The sequence below is a fragment of the Eumetopias jubatus genome, unplaced genomic scaffold (genome assembly GCF_037043125.1).
Source record: "Eumetopias jubatus isolate StellerSeaLion01/CBP00866 unplaced genomic scaffold, mEumJub1_p1.0 scaffold_5, whole genome shotgun sequence".
Lineage (NCBI taxonomy): Eukaryota > Metazoa > Chordata > Mammalia > Carnivora > Otariidae > Eumetopias > Eumetopias jubatus.
The window spans coordinates 106633747-106654514 of NW_028274811.1; the positions used below are offsets into that span (position 1 = coordinate 106633747).

A 20768-nucleotide genomic window follows, 5' to 3' on the forward strand; every position below is an offset into this window, starting at 1 on the left:
AATTCTGCTTTCACTCCCCCAACTCGCATTTGATTCCTATCCTGCATGAAGCCAAGGAGCCTCTTAGCTGGGTTTTGCGGGAGCCCCCTCTGGCTCCTGGCCTACCTGCATCATATATAGCAAAACATATAGTTATATTTGTTTCAAAATACCATTTTTTTATGTTTCCTTTTTGGAGCCAGGGATGGTTTTTAGGTCGTATCTTTATCTCTGTCTGTCTGTACCTATTGTTCTTTTTTGTTTTCTTTAGTTGTAGGTGCTAAGTACACAGCATCTCAGAGCCTTTTTCTGCTAAAGGCAGCACAATTATGGATATTTGAAGATTAACACCAGTACATGGAATATTCACAGAAAGTAGTTCTAGTACCATTAACGCTCCAAGTGATGGAGAGCTTGTCATACACAAGCAAAAATCTGTATAGTTTTTAGAGTTCAGTTTCTTTCAGGTACCACTTTTCTTTGGGCTGATCAGCACCAATTACTGACTAGTTGTGTAACTGGTTAGGTTTTGGGTACCACAAAACACAGCAGGAAACAAAACACTGTGAATGAATGAATCCCGAATCTCCTAATTACAAGGCTGGCAACCTCTTCCTCCAAACCCTCAGTCTTCTTCTCAGAGAGAATTTTCTCTTGGATGTAGCTTATCTTCACACCCTTTCTAATCTCTACCAGTTTGTATATTCATGTTGTGACACTGTTACATTCCAAATGCTCAGAATGGATCATCAGCCAGTTGCCCAAAGGAAATAGCCACTAATCAATGCAAACCATAGTCAGAAGTTTACCTTAGTTCCTTGAAGGGGTCTGCCCTGACATTAGGTGTCTCTATAGATTTAGGGAACACTGTGCCCTCCGCTCCTGTAAACAAAAGAAAAAAGCAAACAGAGGTTGGAGAGTCTGGACATGTCACCTGGGGGCACACACAACACAGTGAGTGGAGCTAAGTGTAGGGTGAATCCTTCACACAACCCAAAGCGCATATTTTGCCCTTGGCTTTCACTCCATGATAAGGGAGCACTGAATCAACTCATGCAAACAGCTTTTGAAAAAACAAGGTACTTCTTTTGAAAGTGTTCTTGCGGGAGATCAGAGTGAGGCCATGAGGCAAATACCATGTTGACTTAAAAAAAAAGAAGAAGATGCCTAAGAAATGGCACAATCTAACTCTTGTCTCTCATCAACTATTAATAGTCACCCAACTGGAGATGTTTTGAAAAGCAGCAGCTGATGCCCTCTGATTGCAGTGCAGGGCACAAATCACAGAACACATCCAATATCTAGGCAGTGGGTGGATGGTGGAGGATACCCTAACACTTTAAGGCATCCACCTAATGACATTAAGGAAACAAGTTTTCAGTAAATAAAGTTCTGCACTATCATCTTGAAAAGTTAAACAAAACAGAACACTATGAGAGATCATTTGGCATTCACTGCTTTTTACACTTTGAGTATTATTTAACATTGATTCCCCAACCCAATCTAGACATTTAGCTCTTGCCTTTGCAATAAGCTTTTATCTTTACAACTTGTCATCACCAGCTGAACCCTCCCAGCCATAAAGATGGTGATTATCTGATCTGTCTGCTCCCAGAGTGTTTTCAAATCATTTAAGCCTCAGCTTATCACAGACAATTGCACTGGATATTAGTTTTTCAATTAAACTTAGCCAGGCAGTATCCTGCACTTTGAAGGAAAGGTGTTTATTTTTATACCTTTTTTGGTGTAGTTCTTTGATGCCACAAAAAGGGGCAGAATAACATCTTGTATTCATGTGCCAATTTCTAGAATCGTCTTGCAGTGTTATGTCTAGAAATCTTCCATTAACCACGGTTCTTCCAAATCTAGATTTACCCTAGCATACTGATGCGTCTAGTTAAATGAACTTGTGTAGCAACTATAAAAGTATTTCATCTCTTTTTTTTTTGGAAAGTATTTAATCTTTTTGATACCAGTAACAGACTACTGCAAATAAAATCAGAAAAAAAATGCTTCAACTTAACATTATGTATGGTCATTTAAAAGAATGTCCTGGTGAATGATAACTATTAGTCTAAGCTAACATTTTCAGTAAAACCATCACGTGTACTCCAGATGTACTAGCTAAATTCTCCCCTGCAACAACCCTACAGACAGTTGCAGTAGGCAAAGAGACATTTCATGTGGGCACATTTAAGATCTTTTTCTGCCCGTAGACACTTTTACTTTTTAAGACCCCAAACCACATCATGTCAAATAGATCAAAATGTACCCATAGTCTCCATTAAATACAACTTTTTTGATGTAAATTTCATAAGAATGTTGTCTTATTATGCACATATTATTTTGCCCTTGTGATTTAAACTTTATTGTGTTCTTTATACATGTGGTGGTTAATTTTATGTGTCAACTTGACTTGGATCATGAGGTACCCAGATATTGGGCTAAACATGGTTGCTGGGTGTGTCTGTGAGGGTGTTTCCAGATGAGAGTGGCATGTGATGCAGTGGATGTAGCAGAGCCGATGGCCCTCCCCAGTGCAGGTGGGCATCCACCAATCCCGTTGAGGGCCTGAATAGAACAAAAAGGTGGAGGAATGGGGCGCCTGGGTGGCTCAGTCGTTAAGCGTCTGCCTTTGGCTCAGGTCATGACCCCAGGGTCCTGGGATTGAGCCCCACATTGGGCTCCCTGCTCCGTGGGAAGCCTGCTTCTCTCTCTCCCTCTGCCCCTGCTTGCGTTCCTGTTCTTGCTGTGTCTCTCTCTGTCAAATAAATAAAAATTAAAAAAAAAAAAAATCTTAACCAAAAAAAAGGTGGAGGAAGGAAGAATTAGGCCCTTCCTGCCTAATTGCTTGAGCTGGGATATCAATCTTCTCCTGCCCTCAACACTCCTTGTTCTCAAGTCTGTAGACCCAGACTGGAATCTACACCACTGACCACTGGTTCTTAGTGAGCCTTGGGACTCACTCTGAATTATGCCACCAGCCTCCCTGGGTCTCCATCTTACACACAGCAGGTCGTGGGACTTCTTCGCTTCTATAATGACATGAGCCAAGTTCTTAAAACCAATCTCTTCCTACATTTAGATCCATATTGGTTCTGTTTTTCTGAAGAACCCTACCTAATACAGTAACTGAATAATACTGGGTTGGATTATAGACTATAATGTGGCTTTTGTTACCTATATATTAAATCTGGTTTTGCAGAGCATGCATTCCACATCTCCAACATTTCTGTGATCCTTTGAGGAGCACCTAGACCAAAGATAGTGTGGAGGATGCCTAGTGGGTAAAACAGGTTGGCAGAAGTCACAGGACAATGAGTAACACATTGGGATGTGCCTCTAAATTGTCTGTGACCCAAGAGCATGGCCTCAGCCACCATCTCTCAGTATCATCTCAAACCTGTTATTAAACAGCTCCCATCCATCACTACTACAGTTAACAGGGGCTTCCTTTGAGATCCCTTCCCCTTCTTTTTCTTAAAAATGCTTATTCTTAGCCTTTGGAACTTTTTTTTTTTTTTAATAATTAAAAGGAACACTAATACACCGGATTAAGGCTAGGTCAGTTATTTCTGTTTATATACATTGTATACACTCTTTAGTTCTATCTCATATCTCCCCTTCCTCTACGAAGAATTCTATGAAAACTGCAAGAGAAAGAGCATTACCTCTTTTGAAATCAGCCTTAATTGTGTGACTTACCCACATGGCAAGTAGTACTGCTCATAGACAACCTTCATTATTTGAACTGGTATTAAAATGTTGTGAAGCTTTATGTTTCACTGATATCTCATGCACCCTCCTATTATAAGGCCTCTGAAGCCAAAGGATACCAATTTCACACTTTTGACTATGTAAAATATGTACATATATAATGACATATATTGCATTTATTCAGTCCAATTATCCAAGAATGAGGAATGACATTTTCTTATGTAAAATGAACCTCAAAAGCCTGTAGCATTTTCTTTATTCCATCCACACTTTGTGCTGAGCCTGTTTCTCCATTTGTCAGTTACACTGACAACACCTCACTTGCTACTTAACATCTGGCCACACTAAGCTCAAGAAGGAACTACTCTATTGCAGCCAGTGGCCCCCCTAGCTGGGTCATCCTTTTAGAGCAATTTCATGGGGGATAAAGAAAAGTTACATAAAGTCATGCAATACATTACAGGTGCTCACTCTACTTTTGTGGAAGGACCATGGTATCTGAACACCTGACATGGGTCCTTAGCTTTCTCAGATGGACAATCCCATTTGCCCAGTGTTTTGTAGGAGTGTGTCTTATTCTCTGTCCTATCTCCATTGCCTAACACAGTGTAGGTTCTCAATAAATGTCTGTAACACAGCTATAACACTTATGTGGCACTAAGCACACACTACTGGGATTTTTATTTACTTTACAGACATTCATCCCATCTCTTCAATAAGATCCTAAGCTCTATGTGAACAGGGGGATGGTCATATACAGAATATAGACAGATTCAATTTTAGGTTCTGAAGATTTCCACTAGACTTATTTCTAGTTGGTACTACCACTTCTATGGGAGTACTAATTTACTGTTATGAAACTCCTCATGTATTACATGACATGTTTAATGAATGTCCAAAATCCAACCTATTTTAACCTCTTAAAATAAAAGAGCTATGTTAATAAAAGAATATTATTTGGGCTAAATACAAATATCTCTTTAAAGTAAAATAAGATTAAGGCTTGTAGTTTCTTCCCCAGACCAAGAAGGCTACTTATCCTACAAGACAAGTGGTGCTAAAAAACATGGGGCTCACAGTCACATGGCTAGTGAGTGCTAGAACTGAGATTCACATGCAGGCATCTGACTCCAGGACCCACTTGTAGTCAGCATGCCCTAGTGCCTTGTTTTCTGAATGCCCGGACAGTGTGGCATCCACAAAATGGCAAGCCAGCAAAATCCAGGGGTCTGGGCTCTCACAGTTAGAGGACGTAGGTGATGGATAGGCTCTGGAAGTGTGATGAAAGTAAAGGGCAAGACATTCAGGATCGCTTAGCTCCCACCATCCACCCAATGCCCTCTGACTTTGTTTTTGATGGACTTTTGTGATGGGGGCCCATATGTGCCATCCATACTGGGAAAGAGGCTCATAGATATGACTTCTCAGGGGAATGTACCACAATTTTTCATTATCTGAGTGTCCTTGGGCATGAAACCCAATCTCCAAGATGCTCAGATTCCTTCTCTGAAAAGAAGGGATATTAATAGTAACTTTATCTCCTAGGGGTCTTGGGAGATTGAATGAGATCTCTGGCACATAGCAATCAGCAGATGATAATCAATAAAATATTTCTAGTAGTACTAAAATATTTATGAATCCTATTCTTTCCTCCTCTTATCCAGGTCCTTTATGACTCTTAAAAAATAACATTTTTAAAGCACTTACTATGAACTAGAAACTATTGAAACTATTTTAATTTGATCATCAGAATAACCCTATGAGGTAGGGACTATGCATATCTGTTTGTATGGATGTGGAATCTGAGACTGAGGGAAGTCAGGAAATTTTCCTATGGTTAAGCAGCAAAGCGGGGGAGTCAGAATTTGAACTCTCTTGGCTCTGGAACCAATGCCTGTGACCACTACTCTAGGCCATCTTTTTCAGCAGATCATATCACTCCCTACTTGCTCATCTTTTTATGAGATACGAACAAATATCAATGTTTATACCCTCAAGTAACACTTGCCAAATCACCCATCCCCTCTCTTCTAAAAACAATTCACATGTGCAATGAGAGGAGATATTAATACTTTCACAAAGACCATTTCTTTCCAAGTCCTATCAGGCTTCTGATTTTCACACCATTTTTCACTTTCCCAAAAGCTGCAGAGTGGACAAACATTCATCAGGATGAATTCTCCCATCCTATCCTCTATCCATTCTAAGATAATAAATTATTCTCAATTTTATTATTTCAAAAAGATTTCTATTAAAGCCATACCTACTGATTCCTTCTTTTGACACAATATAATTTACGGGCAATAAATGTTCATAAACAGTTTGAGTGAAAAATCCATAAAGCCATTTCAGCTTTAAGTTCCATTAATGTCCCTCAAAAATGATTTTGTCAATGTGTTTCCATTAGCTGGTTCTCTGCCCAATAACTTAATTTCACACAATCAATTAGGAACTTACAAATCATGTGACAGGATCTATCTAAAGTATTTTAAATCACCATAAAGATCAGCTCAACGGCTCTTTTTTTCCTTGTGGTACAGGTAGGGGGTAAACTTGTCAAAACATCTCAAATGCACTCCATTGCCATAGTAACAAAAAGCCAGCTTCTCCTCTCTGAAAAGTATACTCAGCTTTGGTGACTTCCCCTCAAAGTGTCCTGGATGTGAAGAGACCTGAGATCCAGTCCTATCTCCGTTATCTCACGCAAACCAGAATTCTTCTCTAGCCCTTAACTTCCTCAGCTATAAAATAAGAGAGGATGAGAAATATCAGGGCTAAACTGTTTTCCCCTCCAGTTGAAACTTTCATCAGGTAACAATCTAATCTAAACAGATGATTGTCTTGAGCCACCTCTATTTCCTATCAGGAAAAAAGAGCAACCCTGAGATATATATATATCCTCAAAACTTTCCCAGTGTTTACAGAGGAAACAAATAAAGCAAACAGACTTTTGTCCAATTCAAGCTGCATTTAACTGGAAGAACTACTCACCAGAAAATAAACCTCACAGATAAAATGGTCGATGGCAAAATTTAACTGAAAAAACAAAAACCTGGTTCATAACTCTTTAAAACTTCAAAAATTGGGGAAAATTCAATTTTTATAAAAAATAATAAACACTAAAGTGCCTAAGCGTGTATATGTTAAACAGCCATGAACCAAATCCTGGGACGCAGAGTCACATCTGCAAAATGTGCTACAAGAAAATTGGACTCAAGAGAAGCATTAGACACAAAGGAAGAAATACAATGCTACAAGTTATGAATAGTAACTGGAACCAGAAAAACTGACGATGAATCAAATCTTTGGTGTACATGGAGAGGAACTGATCTTTTAGACAACAATTGCAAGAAAAACTTTCAAAAAGGTCAGAAATGGCTTAAGTGTGCTGTTTAGAACATTGATTAAGGAATTAAGCTAGCTTAATGGAGTTTGCCCCGGTAAGTTCTTTCTAGATGTACTTTCATTAAGATTGGCATAATTATGATTAATGTTTTGTATTAATGAACATAGACTAAAATTCATCTTTGAGCTTAAATCATGGGGCCAAAATATTCAACAGGTTCAAAAGGCAGAGTTAAAATATCTAATCACCACTGTCCGCAGTCAAAACATTTTAAGTGTTCTAATTCATGTGCTCGGGTAGATATAATCTGAATGACAACCCTTAACAACAACCATATTTTACTGGATAAGGATATATTTTTATACCAATATTAGATTAAAAAATAGAGAAAGGGATTTCAATCTAAACAATGGTGATAAGAAACATAGGAGAAGGAATGATTTGATTTCTCCGAAATATCAGAGAACTAAAAAACCAAAGACCTGATTTTTAGTGATTTTTATGAGCTTATTATATGACCTTTGGCAATTTGCCCTCTGGTCTTACTTCCCCATTTGTTATACAAATTGAGGGTGGGGATTAGATGATCTATAAGGCTGCTTCCAGCCCTGCTGTTTTATAATCCTCCAGATAACTTGGTTGGATCAACCCAATGGACCAGGAGAGGAACACTGGTTTGTGTTTGATAAACCCAACATTCAATTTATTTAATAAATATGTTTTGAGCAGGAGGCTCTAGACGTGAGCCGGAGAGACACAGAGTCCATAGTCTAGAAGAGTGTAGTGTACTCTAGTAGTGTATGTTATTAGTTTAAATAATTAGTTATTAAATAATCTCACAAATAAAGATATATAATACTTTCAGCTAGTGATAAAGACTTGAAAGGAAAATAAAAAATGTCTTTGCAATACAACTTGGCGTCACATCCTGGTCTGGCACGTAAGTTTCCCTGAGAAAGTGAAGTTTTGTTGATATTTGTTAAGTGATTCGGAATGAACTAGTTAAGAGGAGGAAGTAGCAGTAGAAAAGATAATGTGAAGACATCATGGTTGGGAAGTTGAAGTTAATAAAGATCAGTGTGGCTAGACCATATTTTGCAAGGGTGAGCAGCATGGGATGAGACTGGAGAGGTGAGTTGACCTGGGTAATTCAGAACCTTGTGGGTTATGGTGAAGGGTTTAAGCAGAGATCCGGCTTGATCTAATTGGCATTTTTTTTTCTTTTTAAAAATTTTATTTATTTATTTATTTATTTATTTATTTATTTATTTGAGAGCGCACAAGCAGGGGGAGGGGCTGAGGGAGGGGGAGGACAAGCCGACTCCTCACTGAGCAGGGAGCCCAACGCAGAGCTGGATCTCAGGACCCCAGGATCATGACCTGAGCTGAAGTCAGATGCTTAACCAACTGAGCCACCAGGATATGACCCCAAATTGGCATTTTTCAAAGATCACTGTGCCAGCGTGTTATGGTCTGTGTGTTTGTATCCTCCTAAAATTCACGTGTTGAAACTCTAATCATTATTGGAACCCCACCGTGCTGGTATGCTGATCTCAGGCTCCCAGGCTCCAGAACAGTGAGAAATTCCTGTTGATTAAGCCATCCAGTCTATAGTGGTCTGTTACAGCAGTAGCAGCTGACTGAGACATTGTATTGTGGAAAAGACACTGTGGGAGGGCAAGGACAGATGAGGTGGCTCAGGGAGAGGGTGGGTGGTAGGCTGGACCAGAGAATTGGCAGTACAGATGGAGAAATGTGGTTGGGTTTAGGAGATATTTAAGTGGAAAGCCAATGGGATCTGGTGATGTGCTGGACAAGAAAGAGATGGGTACCAGAGGGCCCAGGGGAAGAGCTGAAATGGATAGTCAAAGCCAAATGATTAATACTCAAAGTCAGAGGTGCCCATGGCAACCTTATACATGTCCAGTGAAATCCAGCTTTTTTCTTATTTGATATTTTAATTGCAACTGAAATTGCCTTTACTTAAAGAAGCTGCTCTGAATCTGACTACATTTTTCTTATGAGGGTGTAGGCAACGTGACAAAAAACTTTAAATTAAGTCTCCCGAAGTATTTACAAGCAAGCAGTATTTAAAAACAATTATGAATAATATAGTAATTTATTGAATAACGAACATTGTCTTCTGTGTAACATAATTTTCTAATTACTCCAAAGTTTTAGCTAAACACATATTCATATATCTCCTATTGGTTAAAAGCTTTCGAAACACACGAGACAGGATTTTTGCCTAAGTCCAGGCTAGAGAACATGTCTAAATTAAACATGTTAATATTTAAATATTCTTTAATGTCTGAGGCCAATTTTCCTGAAAAGCAATCTCTATGGCATGTTATCCGTGGTAGGTGTAAGAGTCTATCACGGGAGCACTCATCATGGGAAATTCCTCAGAAACAGGGGTTTTCTATTTATTTCATAACATGAAATGTTGGCTTTCTCCAAATGGTAATATGCAGTGAAAAATTCTTTTTAAGGAAGTGAGTTGGGTTATGTCTAATCTCGGATTTAAAATGCACTGAGTAACGAGAAAGGTTGCAGAGTTTTCACAAATTTCAAGGTTAAGCACTTTGAAGGTGGTTGTCAGCTTCTGAAAACCTTTCCAACATGAGCAACAGATGGATGCGAGACAGAAATTTTGAGTGGAAAAAGTCACTTGAAGTAATTTAATCCCATTGTGTCTCCCTGGCTGCTGGTGGCATTTAATAAACCACTAATGCAAAACATTTGTAGTCATTACAAGTCGTTTCCAGGATACATAGCAAATATTTTCTTTTTAGGAATTAGGGCAGATTCTTCTGACCAAAAAGTACAGGTAATTCATTCATTTAACAAATATTTGTGGAGGGCCTACTCCATACATGGTTTTGTGGGAAAAACAGATTCAGACTTTTTCTCTTTATAGGCTCACAAATAAAAACTTCAAAAAAATATATAAAGTCTCTAGCCACTCTATGTGTGCTAACATTCACTGTCTATAAACATTTAACAATTACTTACTATGTACCTGGCACGGTACTAAGGCAATACTGAGTGTGAAGATCTGATCTGTGCCCTTACGGACTTTTATAGTGGTTAGACAGACAGATGCTAGAGAACATATTTAAACTGATTTTTGTAATGACAATTATTGTAAGTCATGTATTCTTAAAAGGGGTGAGGCAGCTCCCAAAGGAACAAAAGTGGGTTCTTGGAGGCACAAGAAATCTTTCTCTAAGTACAAAGTCCAGATATACATACAATACATACAATGATATACAGTCTGTCTGTGATACATAAGTTGCATGGGAGGGAAGTGATTAGGAAGAAAAACATGTCTGGAATGATTCCTTAAAAGGGTGATAATGAAAAAAAGGTTGAGAAACACTGTTGTAAATGCTTTGACTAGGACAGGGAGCTGCTGGAGCTCTGAGCAGGCATCTTGCCCAGGCGTGAAGGACCCTGAGCGCTGCTCTGGGGAAATGCCAGACACTTGAGATCTCAAGATGGAGCAGGAGTTAGTCCAGCAGAGATGGTTCGGATGGAGGCTGGTGGAGAGAGGGCACCAGGAAGGGGGACACAAGAGCTGGCTCGCTGCTTTTAAGGAGATGTGTGTAGCTACAGTGGAAAGAATGAGACTGGCATAAGATAAGGCTGGCGAGGTAGTCAGGGGCAAGGTCACACAGGAACATTCAGGCCCGGGCAAAGTTTGAGAATTTTATCCTAATAGGAAAAAGAAGCCATTGAAAGGATCTAGACAGGAGAATGATTATGCTCGGAGATGTGTTTCTTTAAATACTATGGTGGCAGATACTACGGATTGGCTGCCCCCATTTTAAGCACAGTGCATCCTCCCTTGCATTTGTCTACCACAGAGGCTGGAAACCCAAATGGCTGAACTTCTCAGACTCCCTTTGCAGCATTAAGTGGCTGTGTGATACAGCCTGGGCCAGTGAAATGTAGGTACAAGTGTCTGGGGAGCTATTTTCTTGCCAAATAAAAAAAGCAAAGCCTAACAAAGAAGGCTTTTTGTTCTTTACTCTTCCTTCTCTGAAATACAGAAGCAATGCTTTGAGGCACAGCAGCCCTATGTGACCATGAGAGTAAAAGCTACATTGCTGGATTCTGATTCCTTTATGATGCTGTTCTGCTGTAAGCCCTACAGAGCATACCTCTGGAATCATTATTACATAATAAAAAGAACCCCCAGACTTGTTTAAGCCACTGTTTGTTGGGTTGTCTGTTATTTCCAAACAAATCTAATTGCCATAGTTACAGGATCTGACTCCACTCTATAAGATGCAGTACAGGGGATCAAGAGCAAATGCATGCAAATCAGGGGACTATTTCAGTAGCCAGGTAAGAAAGGATGGTGGCCTAAACTAAGTAACTCATAATGCGAAAAATGGCAAGGGTGAACATGAGAACTACTGAGAAGGTTAGGATGATATGAGAGGTGAAGGGGGTAAAACATGTTCAGGTTGGGGCACAGAGCTCAAGTTCAATGTTGGTTATGTGGAACTAAAGGTATCGATGGAGTTTCCAGACTCAGATGTTCATGTAGGCAATGGGATACGCAAGTATACTACTCAAGGCAGAGTTCTAAACCACTGGTACAGAGATTTTTGGAATACAGGTGATTATGGAAACCAAGAGAATGGGTGACATGATCCAAGAAATGGTGAGAGTGATATGAAAAGAGAGCCACAGTCAGAATTTTAAAGGAGTCCAACCTTTCAAGTTGGGGATGGGAACATGAACTTTCAGAGGAAACTAGAGAGGGAGGAAGAAGACCAGGAATGGGGTAACACAGGCAGACAAGAGAAAAAAGTCCTTCAAAAAAGCAGAAGGAGTTACTTGTGTTAATTGGTGCTTAGGGGTAGGACAGGAATTAAAATGCCCATGAAATTTGGCAACATGGAGGTCTTTTATACCATAGCAGCCATTCTATGAAGAACTGGAGAGAAAGGGAAGAAATGGTTATAAGCAAGAGCTATTACTTTTTGACAGAAGAACTATAGCAAGACAGCTGAATATTAGATATTGGATATTAGATATCAGAGTTTAAAGATCCAGCTCTGGTTAGTAACCAAACTTTTATAGGAACAACAGTCTGCTCTATGGCACAGGCTGGGTAGAGGCACGTGTGCTCAGTTGCCCGGATACAGGTACGCATAATGTGGATATTTGGGTTCATCCAGAGTGGGGACTTTAGTAGACATGTACAATGAATAAAATGTAACAAGTTCAGGGCTGTACAGGAAGACTGTGAAGAGGAATATGACTTCAGGCAAATTATTTAGCTTCTTCTAGCCTGTTCCCAGATCTGTGGAATGGGGATAATAACAGTACATTACTTTGTGTGTGTATGTGTATTTATATATATATATATATATATGGTGTGGAATGGGGATAATAATAGTACTACATATATATGTGTATATATATATAATATACACACACACGTATATATAACACTACATATATGTATACATGTATAGTGCTATGCGTGCCTAGTACATCAAAGTGCTCACTAAATAATATATATTATTTATTATAATAGATGATGTTGATGATAAGGATAGAAGATAAAGCCAGAAAGACAGAAGAATATCATTAAATAATTTGAATGGTAACCATTAGGAGAACAAAATAAGATGTGTTCCCTTTCAAACACCCTAACCATTTAACTGAACTGGCCATACCATCAAGGTACACGTTTTATATACTTTTGTAGAAGGTGAAACCACAGAGCAATTTAAAGATTCATGTGGAAAAAATACTCTGGCAAGATATGAAGAGACAAGTAGTTTAATTAAACAGACTCTACTTTAGAAACCAATAGACTAGAACTCATGCTCAGTGTATCATTAAGCCAAAACTGAAAAATATAAAAGGAATCATCCAAGCAGCAAGCAACCTCATTTCAGTTTCTTATGACTACACTATTTTTGATAGTAAATAAAACCACACAGTGAAACAAATAACTTCAACTCACTGGGTTTGTGTCACAGAGATGGGACGCCAGAACAGGTGGGCTCTGAGTCAGGATGGTATATGAACACGAACACTGGAACACAAGCAACACACTGGGGAGGCTGCTCGGCAAGAAGAGTGGCAAAGTCAACACACTGTGTGTCCCATGAAGGAGATGAATTCGGCCTTCTGCCCATATTCCCGTCCAGGTCCCCTGCAGGGACAGGTGGCCAGAATCAGGCCAACAGGGCAGGGGAGATGGGGAGGGAGAATTGATAGGAACTGTACACGGTCAAGTTAAGGCCAGAACTCATGCTGCCTGCCCTTTCACCTGAGAGTGAGTGTCAAATGGGAGCCCTGAATACACTCTTTCCTTAGGCAAGATCTCAGTTTCCAAGTGTCTCTCCCAGTGTGAGAGCAATCAGGACTCTGAGACTCCATGGATGCTGGTGAGACCTAAGAAAACAACACACACATGATTTTAAGGGCTTCCTGGTCATTGAAAAACACATGGAACGCTCTGTTCCTGTACCTGAGGAGGTGGGGGGTGATGCTTTCCTACAGAGAAGGAAATTGAAACATTAATTGAGGACCATGGAGAAACACAGTCTGAAAAACAATTGGACGGACTTATAAAGTCATTTACAGGGGATGAAGATGATGAGGACTTGAAAAGTGAGGGCCAGCAAGTTGAAATCTTACTAGAAGTAGTGGATGTCTCAGTGCTTTAAAACACTGGAACACTTTAATTTCAGAATACAATCTTATTATGAAAGCAAGCCTCAAAATAGGCATATTTTACACGTGACTTAAAGGGTAATTTTGATGGAATGATTTTTACCTTATCCCTAGTATGGATAGCATGTTACTTATCAACATCCATTTTCCCCTGCCAACAAAATATTGCTATTATTCATGGAAGCAAAGTACCCAGCTAAATAATTGCTTTCTCAGACTCCCTTGAAGCTAGGGGTGGCTCTTAGGACCCAGTTTTGTCTAATGACATGTAGATAGAAACCTACTGGGGAGGGGCATCGTGTGAGCTGTCTCTGTTTTAATAGGAAGATACAGATGTGGTTGGTTCCACCCTTCTCTCTGATTATCAACATAATCTGGAGCTGTGAGAGCCACCTTCCAACCATGAGACAAAGACCAAGAGCATTTCAGATATGTTTACCCAGACACCAGTAAGCCACCAGGAATTGTCCCTCATTGGACTTCTTCTTTTTATTTTTTTTAAAAGATTTTATTTATTTATTTGAGAGAGAGAACACAAGGAGTGGGGAGGGGCAGAGGGAGAGGGGGAAGAAGGCTCCCCACTGAGCAGGGAGCCCCATGCAGAGATCAATCTGGGACTCTTGGATCATGACCTGAGTTGCAGGCAGACGCTTAATCAACTGAGCCACCCAGGTGCCCCTCACTGGACTTCTTACGAGAGATAATCAAGTCCTTAGTTATTCATTTGAGCCACTTTATGAGACTTCTGTTACTCAGCCCCGCCTGAGGCTCAATACCATTCCACCCAAGACCGGGGAGAGAGAAGCAAACTGACCCTTTAAGATGGTCATACTCTTCACTTAGAACTCCTTTGCCATAAGCCAAATGATCAAAAGTTGGAAACCACTCTTACTGTACCTTCCCAGGAAGTATCTTTTCATTGATTGCTGAGTGGAATAGTTTTCTCATTCCACCTTCTCAGTCAGAAAGTACTTTTGTATGTTTGTTTTTTAGTGCATCAAATTCTTTAAGGCCTGGCTCAAATGCCTCCTCCATGACGTAACTTTCCCTGGTGCTCTCTCAGTTATCACTAATTGCTCCTTCTTTTGTGCTTCCATAATGCATAACTGAGATGGTGGATGAGCACTCATTCTATCTGGTGAGATGGTTCATTGAGTGTGTGTTGCCTTCACCATAATGTAAGGACCAGGTCATGGGAGTCTTTGCTCTTTCCTAGACAAGGAGCATGAACTTCGATGTTCTGAATTCAATTTCAGTTAGGCAGGAAAAGCTGTGGAATGAAGCAGAAACTTCTAGAGGGGAGAGGTCTGAGCTGGTCAGTAGCAGCTACACCACTGTTATAGCCTGATACATCTTTGTCCAGGAAAGTAAATTGTTAAGGCTGTAGCTTTGTGGTCTCCATGGTATAGTCTCCCTTCTTTCTAGCAGCTCTCTTGTAACCTTTCCAATTTATTTCTGTCAGTGCAACTTCTCAGAACCCAAGTGTCCCAGGTCTCCTGTCTGGTTTACAAGCTTTGATAAGTTCCTGTTTCCTACAACACAAAGCCCAACATTTTACCATGACATCATCAGGCTTAGTCCACCTCTTTATCTTTGTCTGGGGCTTGATAATTTTTAAAAATATTGATTTGTGTTTGTTCTCTCCATATTTTTTTAAAATAAATAAATAATTTATTTATTTATTTATTTGACACAGAGAGAAAGGGAGGGAGAAAGAGAGAGGGAGGGAGAGCACACAAGCACAAGCAGGTGGAGAGGGAAGCAGAGGGAGAGGGAGAAGCAGACTCCCCACTGAGCAGAGAGCCGACGACATGGGGCTCAATCCCAGGACCCTGAGATCATGGCCTGAGCTTAACCAACTGAGCCACCAGGTACCCCTGTTTTCCCCATATTTTTCTCTCTCCTCAACTTCAAGCAGATAGCCAGACACTCTGCATGTCTTTGATGTTTGTTTGTTTCCATAAAGTAAAAGGTACTGTTTATGGTCCATAGTTTTGTACGTTTTGACAAATACAGGCAGTCATGTATCTACCACCATAAGCCATCACAGCAAATTTTAGCACTTTGCAAATTCGCTTCCCTTGCACTACCCTTCTGTAGTCAATCTCTCCCTCAAGCCCTTACTCCTGGCTCCCACTGTTCTCAGGCCCTACAGTGATGCCTTTTCCAGAATGTCATATAAATGGAGTTATTCCGTAGATGGTTTTGGGTTTGGCTTCTTTCACTTAGCAAGATGCAGTTAAGTTACATGATGGAAGGTTTTCAGTGGATCAAAAGCAGAGCTGCCTTAAATCAACAGCTATTCCTGCCCTTGATGAAGGCTTAATCCTAGTGGAGAGTGTGCTGGCTACCCTCCCAGGGAGGGGACAGAGAAGAGTGCCTTGGAGGGATGCCAAGAGGAGAGGCAGATTTTGCTCCTGACTTAGAATAACTGCAAAACGTAAGGTCCTTTGAAGACCAGAATCATCCCTAGGGAGGTGGCAAACTCTCAGAGAGCACAGCTGTGTCATGCCCCTGGAAAGCAGGACCCTTGGCATAGGAGGCCACAGCCTCAGCAAAGATTCCTGGGCCCTCTCCATGGCATGCAAGTTGGGAGTTGACTTCCTTGCAATTGATCCCACAAGCTGGAAAAATGAGGATAGAAGAGGTGATCTTAACGGACCAAGATTGAATAGTCTTGCCCATATATTTTTTTGAATTTTATTTATCTATTTGACAGAGAGAGAAAGAGAGAGAGCACACACAGCAGAGGGAGTGGCAGAGGGAGAAGCAGGCTTCCCGCTGAGCAGGGAGCCCGATGCGGGGCTCGATCCCAGGACCCTGGGATCATGCCCTGAGCAGAAGGCAGATGCTTAACTGACTGAGCCAACTAGGAGCTCCCCCCTCCTTTTTTTTTTTTTTTAAGACTTTATTTATTTATTTGACAGAGAGAGAGTGGGAGAGACATATTTTCTTGACACTATATGTACTTTCTTGATTCTTAAGCAACCCAGTCATGATGGAGATAGAATTTCCTACCAGACTATTGTGGGAGTTGGAAGTCACATTGAGGGAATGAAAGTCATTTCATTGGCTGATACCTATTAAGTGCTTACTATTTGCCAGGCATTTTTCTAAGCACTTCACATGGATTAACTCATTTAATTCTCACTGAATCCATTTGAGGCACATGCTATTATTATCTCCCTGTTTTCAGATTACAAAACTGAGAAGAGAAAGGTTTCAGAGAGTGACTGTGGGAACCAGGATGGGAATTTAGGTACATCTAGCTGCAGAGCACATCCTTAACTTCTTGCTCAACGTGTTATTTCTTCCATCATGAGCTTGGGAATGGAGTCATATTCTAAAAATCTCCTCCAGGAAAAGACCACCAAGGAGTAGTGATGGTTGGTTACAGATGATTCTCTGCTGAGGGGTTGTCTAGGTGCTTCTGTTTGAACTGCCACCTGTCCACACCTGACCAATCAGATTCTAGCTTGAAAACTGAAGCCAAGCACCCCAGAGGACAGTTTCAGTGAATGATAGGTACTAGCCAATAGCAACTCACACTTAACTGACAATCATGCTAAGTGCTTTCAGAGAGACAGTCCTTCCCTTTCATCTTCATGATAACCCTATGGTTGAGAAATATGAGGCATAAGGAGGCTAGGTAATAACTTAACCTGCTGTTACAAAGCTAATAGAGCTGTGATAAGAAACTAGACAAACTAGTCCCCTGGCTTACATTTTTAACCTTGAAACAGAGATGTAGGGATGGCAGCCATGTTGAAAGGTACGCAAGAAAGAGCATCCCCACGGGAAAATGTGAGTGAGCGGAGCAGGGTAAAAAGAAGTCACATGGCCTCTGAGGTGCAGGGGTAACACTTGCATTCTGGGAGCTTCCTTGACACAGATCTCAGAACACTTGACTAAATGTAGATCCGCAGCCTGAAGTGAGCTCGGCCTCTTTGGAGAGAAAATGCCACTTGGGAGGCAGTTCTTCATTTATGAATGGTGATGGAGACATTCCAGTTCACTTACTTTGCTACATTAAATCCAAGCCACAGCAACTGTAACGATCTTACTGCCCTTTGGCTTCAATGTTCTATAACAGGCATCAAACCCTGACTTGGTACTCAACCAGGGTTAGTCAACAAAGCTATGGAGAAAGGACAGGGCAACATTAAAAAAAAAAAAAAGGAAGTTTCATTTTCACCTGTGTCCTTCGGTCATTGCAAATTGTTGAGACTTTAGCAAGAAACAAAGTCTGAAGAAAGAATTTCAAGAGAAGATGTCCCATTTGTGCATGAGGCAAGGAAAAATGTTGAACGGTGGCAATGTCTTTGTCTGTTTAACATTCCCTCACTCCCCGTCCGATACTAGAACAATTATTTGCTTTGGGTCAATGTACCAGGGCTGAGAATCACATGGTTCTCCCCACACACCCCACAAACATATGGAAAGGAATGTGACCCAGGGTGGTCAATCAGAGTGTCTGATTCCCCAGAAAGAGAGTTTGCTCTGAGAGCGTGTTATCCAAGCAGGGCCCATTACCTCTCTCCCCCCAGTGATGGCTATGGCTGTCTGGACAAGGGTGTTACTGTCTCTCCCTTCAGATACTGTCTGCTAAGGAGCTGCCCGAAGAAACCCTGTGCCCAGGATAAGATGTCAAAAGCACCAGAGTTGGCCCTATCCGGAATTTTCAACGATGTGAGTGAGCAAGTACCCTCCTTTCTTCTTTAAAAAAAAAAAAAAAAAAAAAAACTTTCCTCAACCCTGATTAATTTTGCTTTCTGTCACTGATAATTGGAAGCACCCTGAATAATGCACGCTTTTCCTGTCGGGTGGAGAAGTCTCTGTCATGATTGTCCCTACCACTCCTCATCATGAAAGCAAGGAGCACCACTCTCTGGAGCCCACAAACAAGTCTGCCTTTTGCAAGAGATCATTATTCCTATATGACTCCACTTCAAATGCCTGCTCAATATGAAATGGAAATCCAGAGGGCAACAGAAGCCAGTCAATTTTCACTAGCAGACAAGAGTTGTGAAAGCGAGTGTGCTCAAGTGGCCTTCTGGGCTGAATTGGTCTAAGACAGCTTTGAGGGCATTTAGCATCTTTCTCTCTCTCTCTCTCTCTCTCAACAGTCCAGGGGCAAGCACACTTCGAGAGCCTTTTATAGCTTTTTCCTCTATTCCTATAAACAGTGCCAATGTCACACAGGGAAAAACAACAACAACAACATAAAACAGTGTCCATGAGGTCTGAATTATTCAGTCAGTGCCAAAGAGTATGTTCTTAAATATTGAACCAATTATCTTTTAGAGAGGGGAAAAAAAGCAAGTGTCATAACCCAAATCTGTAGAGCTCGGTTTGGGTATTTCCTAAGTGTATCTTGTGCTGCTTTATCAATCCAAGTGACAGTTAATCAATACTAATCTGATGCCAGTTGATTCTTCCCTTTCCATAAAAAGAACCAAGGTATACTACCTATGAATATATTTTATCCCAGGCTGTAAATCCATATGTTTTAGCGTAAATGCATTAGCATCTCTTTTCAAATGGAATGCACTGTGTATACAAGAAAATAAAGATGAATTACCAAGTTGTCCTGAAAAATGCCTTTTTTCTCCATTATGAAAATGTTTCAGCTTTCAAGACAGTAGTAAGTAGATCAGGCATTTCCCATTATTTTATATTGTGATCTATATCCCCGTCTCTGGGGCTACCTATTAAGTTAACACTCAGAGTATTTTATGGACACACCGTCCTTGCTGGCCTGGGCAGGGGGATTTCTTACTTATTTTTTCCTCTGTTAGGAAAAAATGTTATGCCTTCATTCCTCCTTTAAATCAATATTTATTTAGTGCCTACTGTGGGTCAGGCAATGCCCTAGGGACCAGAGAGAAGATGCTAAACAGTCATCTACAGACCTCCACCCCCAATTTGCCCTAGTATTGGCTAATTTCTCCACAGCCAGCTGGGGCAGGACACACCTAGGGTATGATACTCCTGTGCTGGACCACTTCAGTCTGTTCATGCGCACAAGAGCTTGATCAAAGCAACAATGATTTCATCTTTTAATGTCACTTTACAGTTGATGGAGATTTTCATACATACTTTTAAATTCTAATACACACATATATGAAGGGAGTGGAGTTAAGTGACTCATTTAAGGTTGAGCATTTAACAAGGCCAGGACTACACCAAGTACTAGTACTGGATGAGCTAGGTAGTATCTACCTCCTAGTTTGTTGTGAGGCCTTGCTGTTCATAACAGGAACACAGGGAAAGCACTCTGCAAAGTGCCCAGAACACAGTAAGAGTGCACTGAATGTTAATGGTAATGTTCCTGTTTAGCAACAGACATAAACCACTGTCTATCTGTCCATCCATGTGTTGTTCTGTCTACCCACCCATCCACCTATCCATCCTTCCTTTACTATGCACCAAGCATTACAAAAGATACTGAAGATTCAGTGTTGAGGAAGTCCACGCTCTCAAACCTCTCACAATCCAGGCAAAGATTTTCAGTCTTTGGAAATCGTATTTGGTATCAGATTTCACAGAGTGATGAAAAAGTAACAGAACCATAGCCTAGACCAGAGACTAGTGAACTATAACCTTAGGGCTAAATCCCTTCCACAGTCTGTTGTTTTTTTTTTTTACACAAAGTTTTGTTGGAACAGTCAAGCAAAATTTCATTATGCGTTGTCTGTGGTTGTTTTCCCACTCTAACGGCAGAGCTGAGGAGTTGGGATAAAGAACCTGTGGTTCACAAATCTAAAGCATTTACCCTCTGGCCCTTTAAGAAAAAAGAGCCCTGGCCTGGATTACTGTATCTTTGCAACCTTCTCTCAGCCATTCCACCTTAACATCCCTTGGAATTTAAGAAATAAAAGGCGATGGCTTGCCTTGTATGGGTCCATCAGCTTGTTTACATCTGATAAGCCCGAAATGCAGAAAAGTCCTTTATGATTTTGACACTACTGATTTTCCCAGGGGAATCCTTTCTATTGCCCTCTATGGGTGGCTGGAT

At 40.6% G+C, this 20768-nt stretch overlaps 1 protein-coding gene across 1 annotated transcript in view; it reads right to left on the reverse strand.

Moving 5' to 3' along the window:
- SGCD (sarcoglycan delta) overlaps positions 1-20768 on the reverse strand; it is a 360172-nt gene that overhangs the window by 100516 nt on the left and 238888 nt on the right. The window contains exon 5 of the mRNA XM_028106674.2: positions 789-861. Coding sequence (XP_027962475.1) covers positions 789-861 — 73 coding nt within the window. The remainder of the gene's footprint in view (positions 1-788; positions 862-20768) is intronic.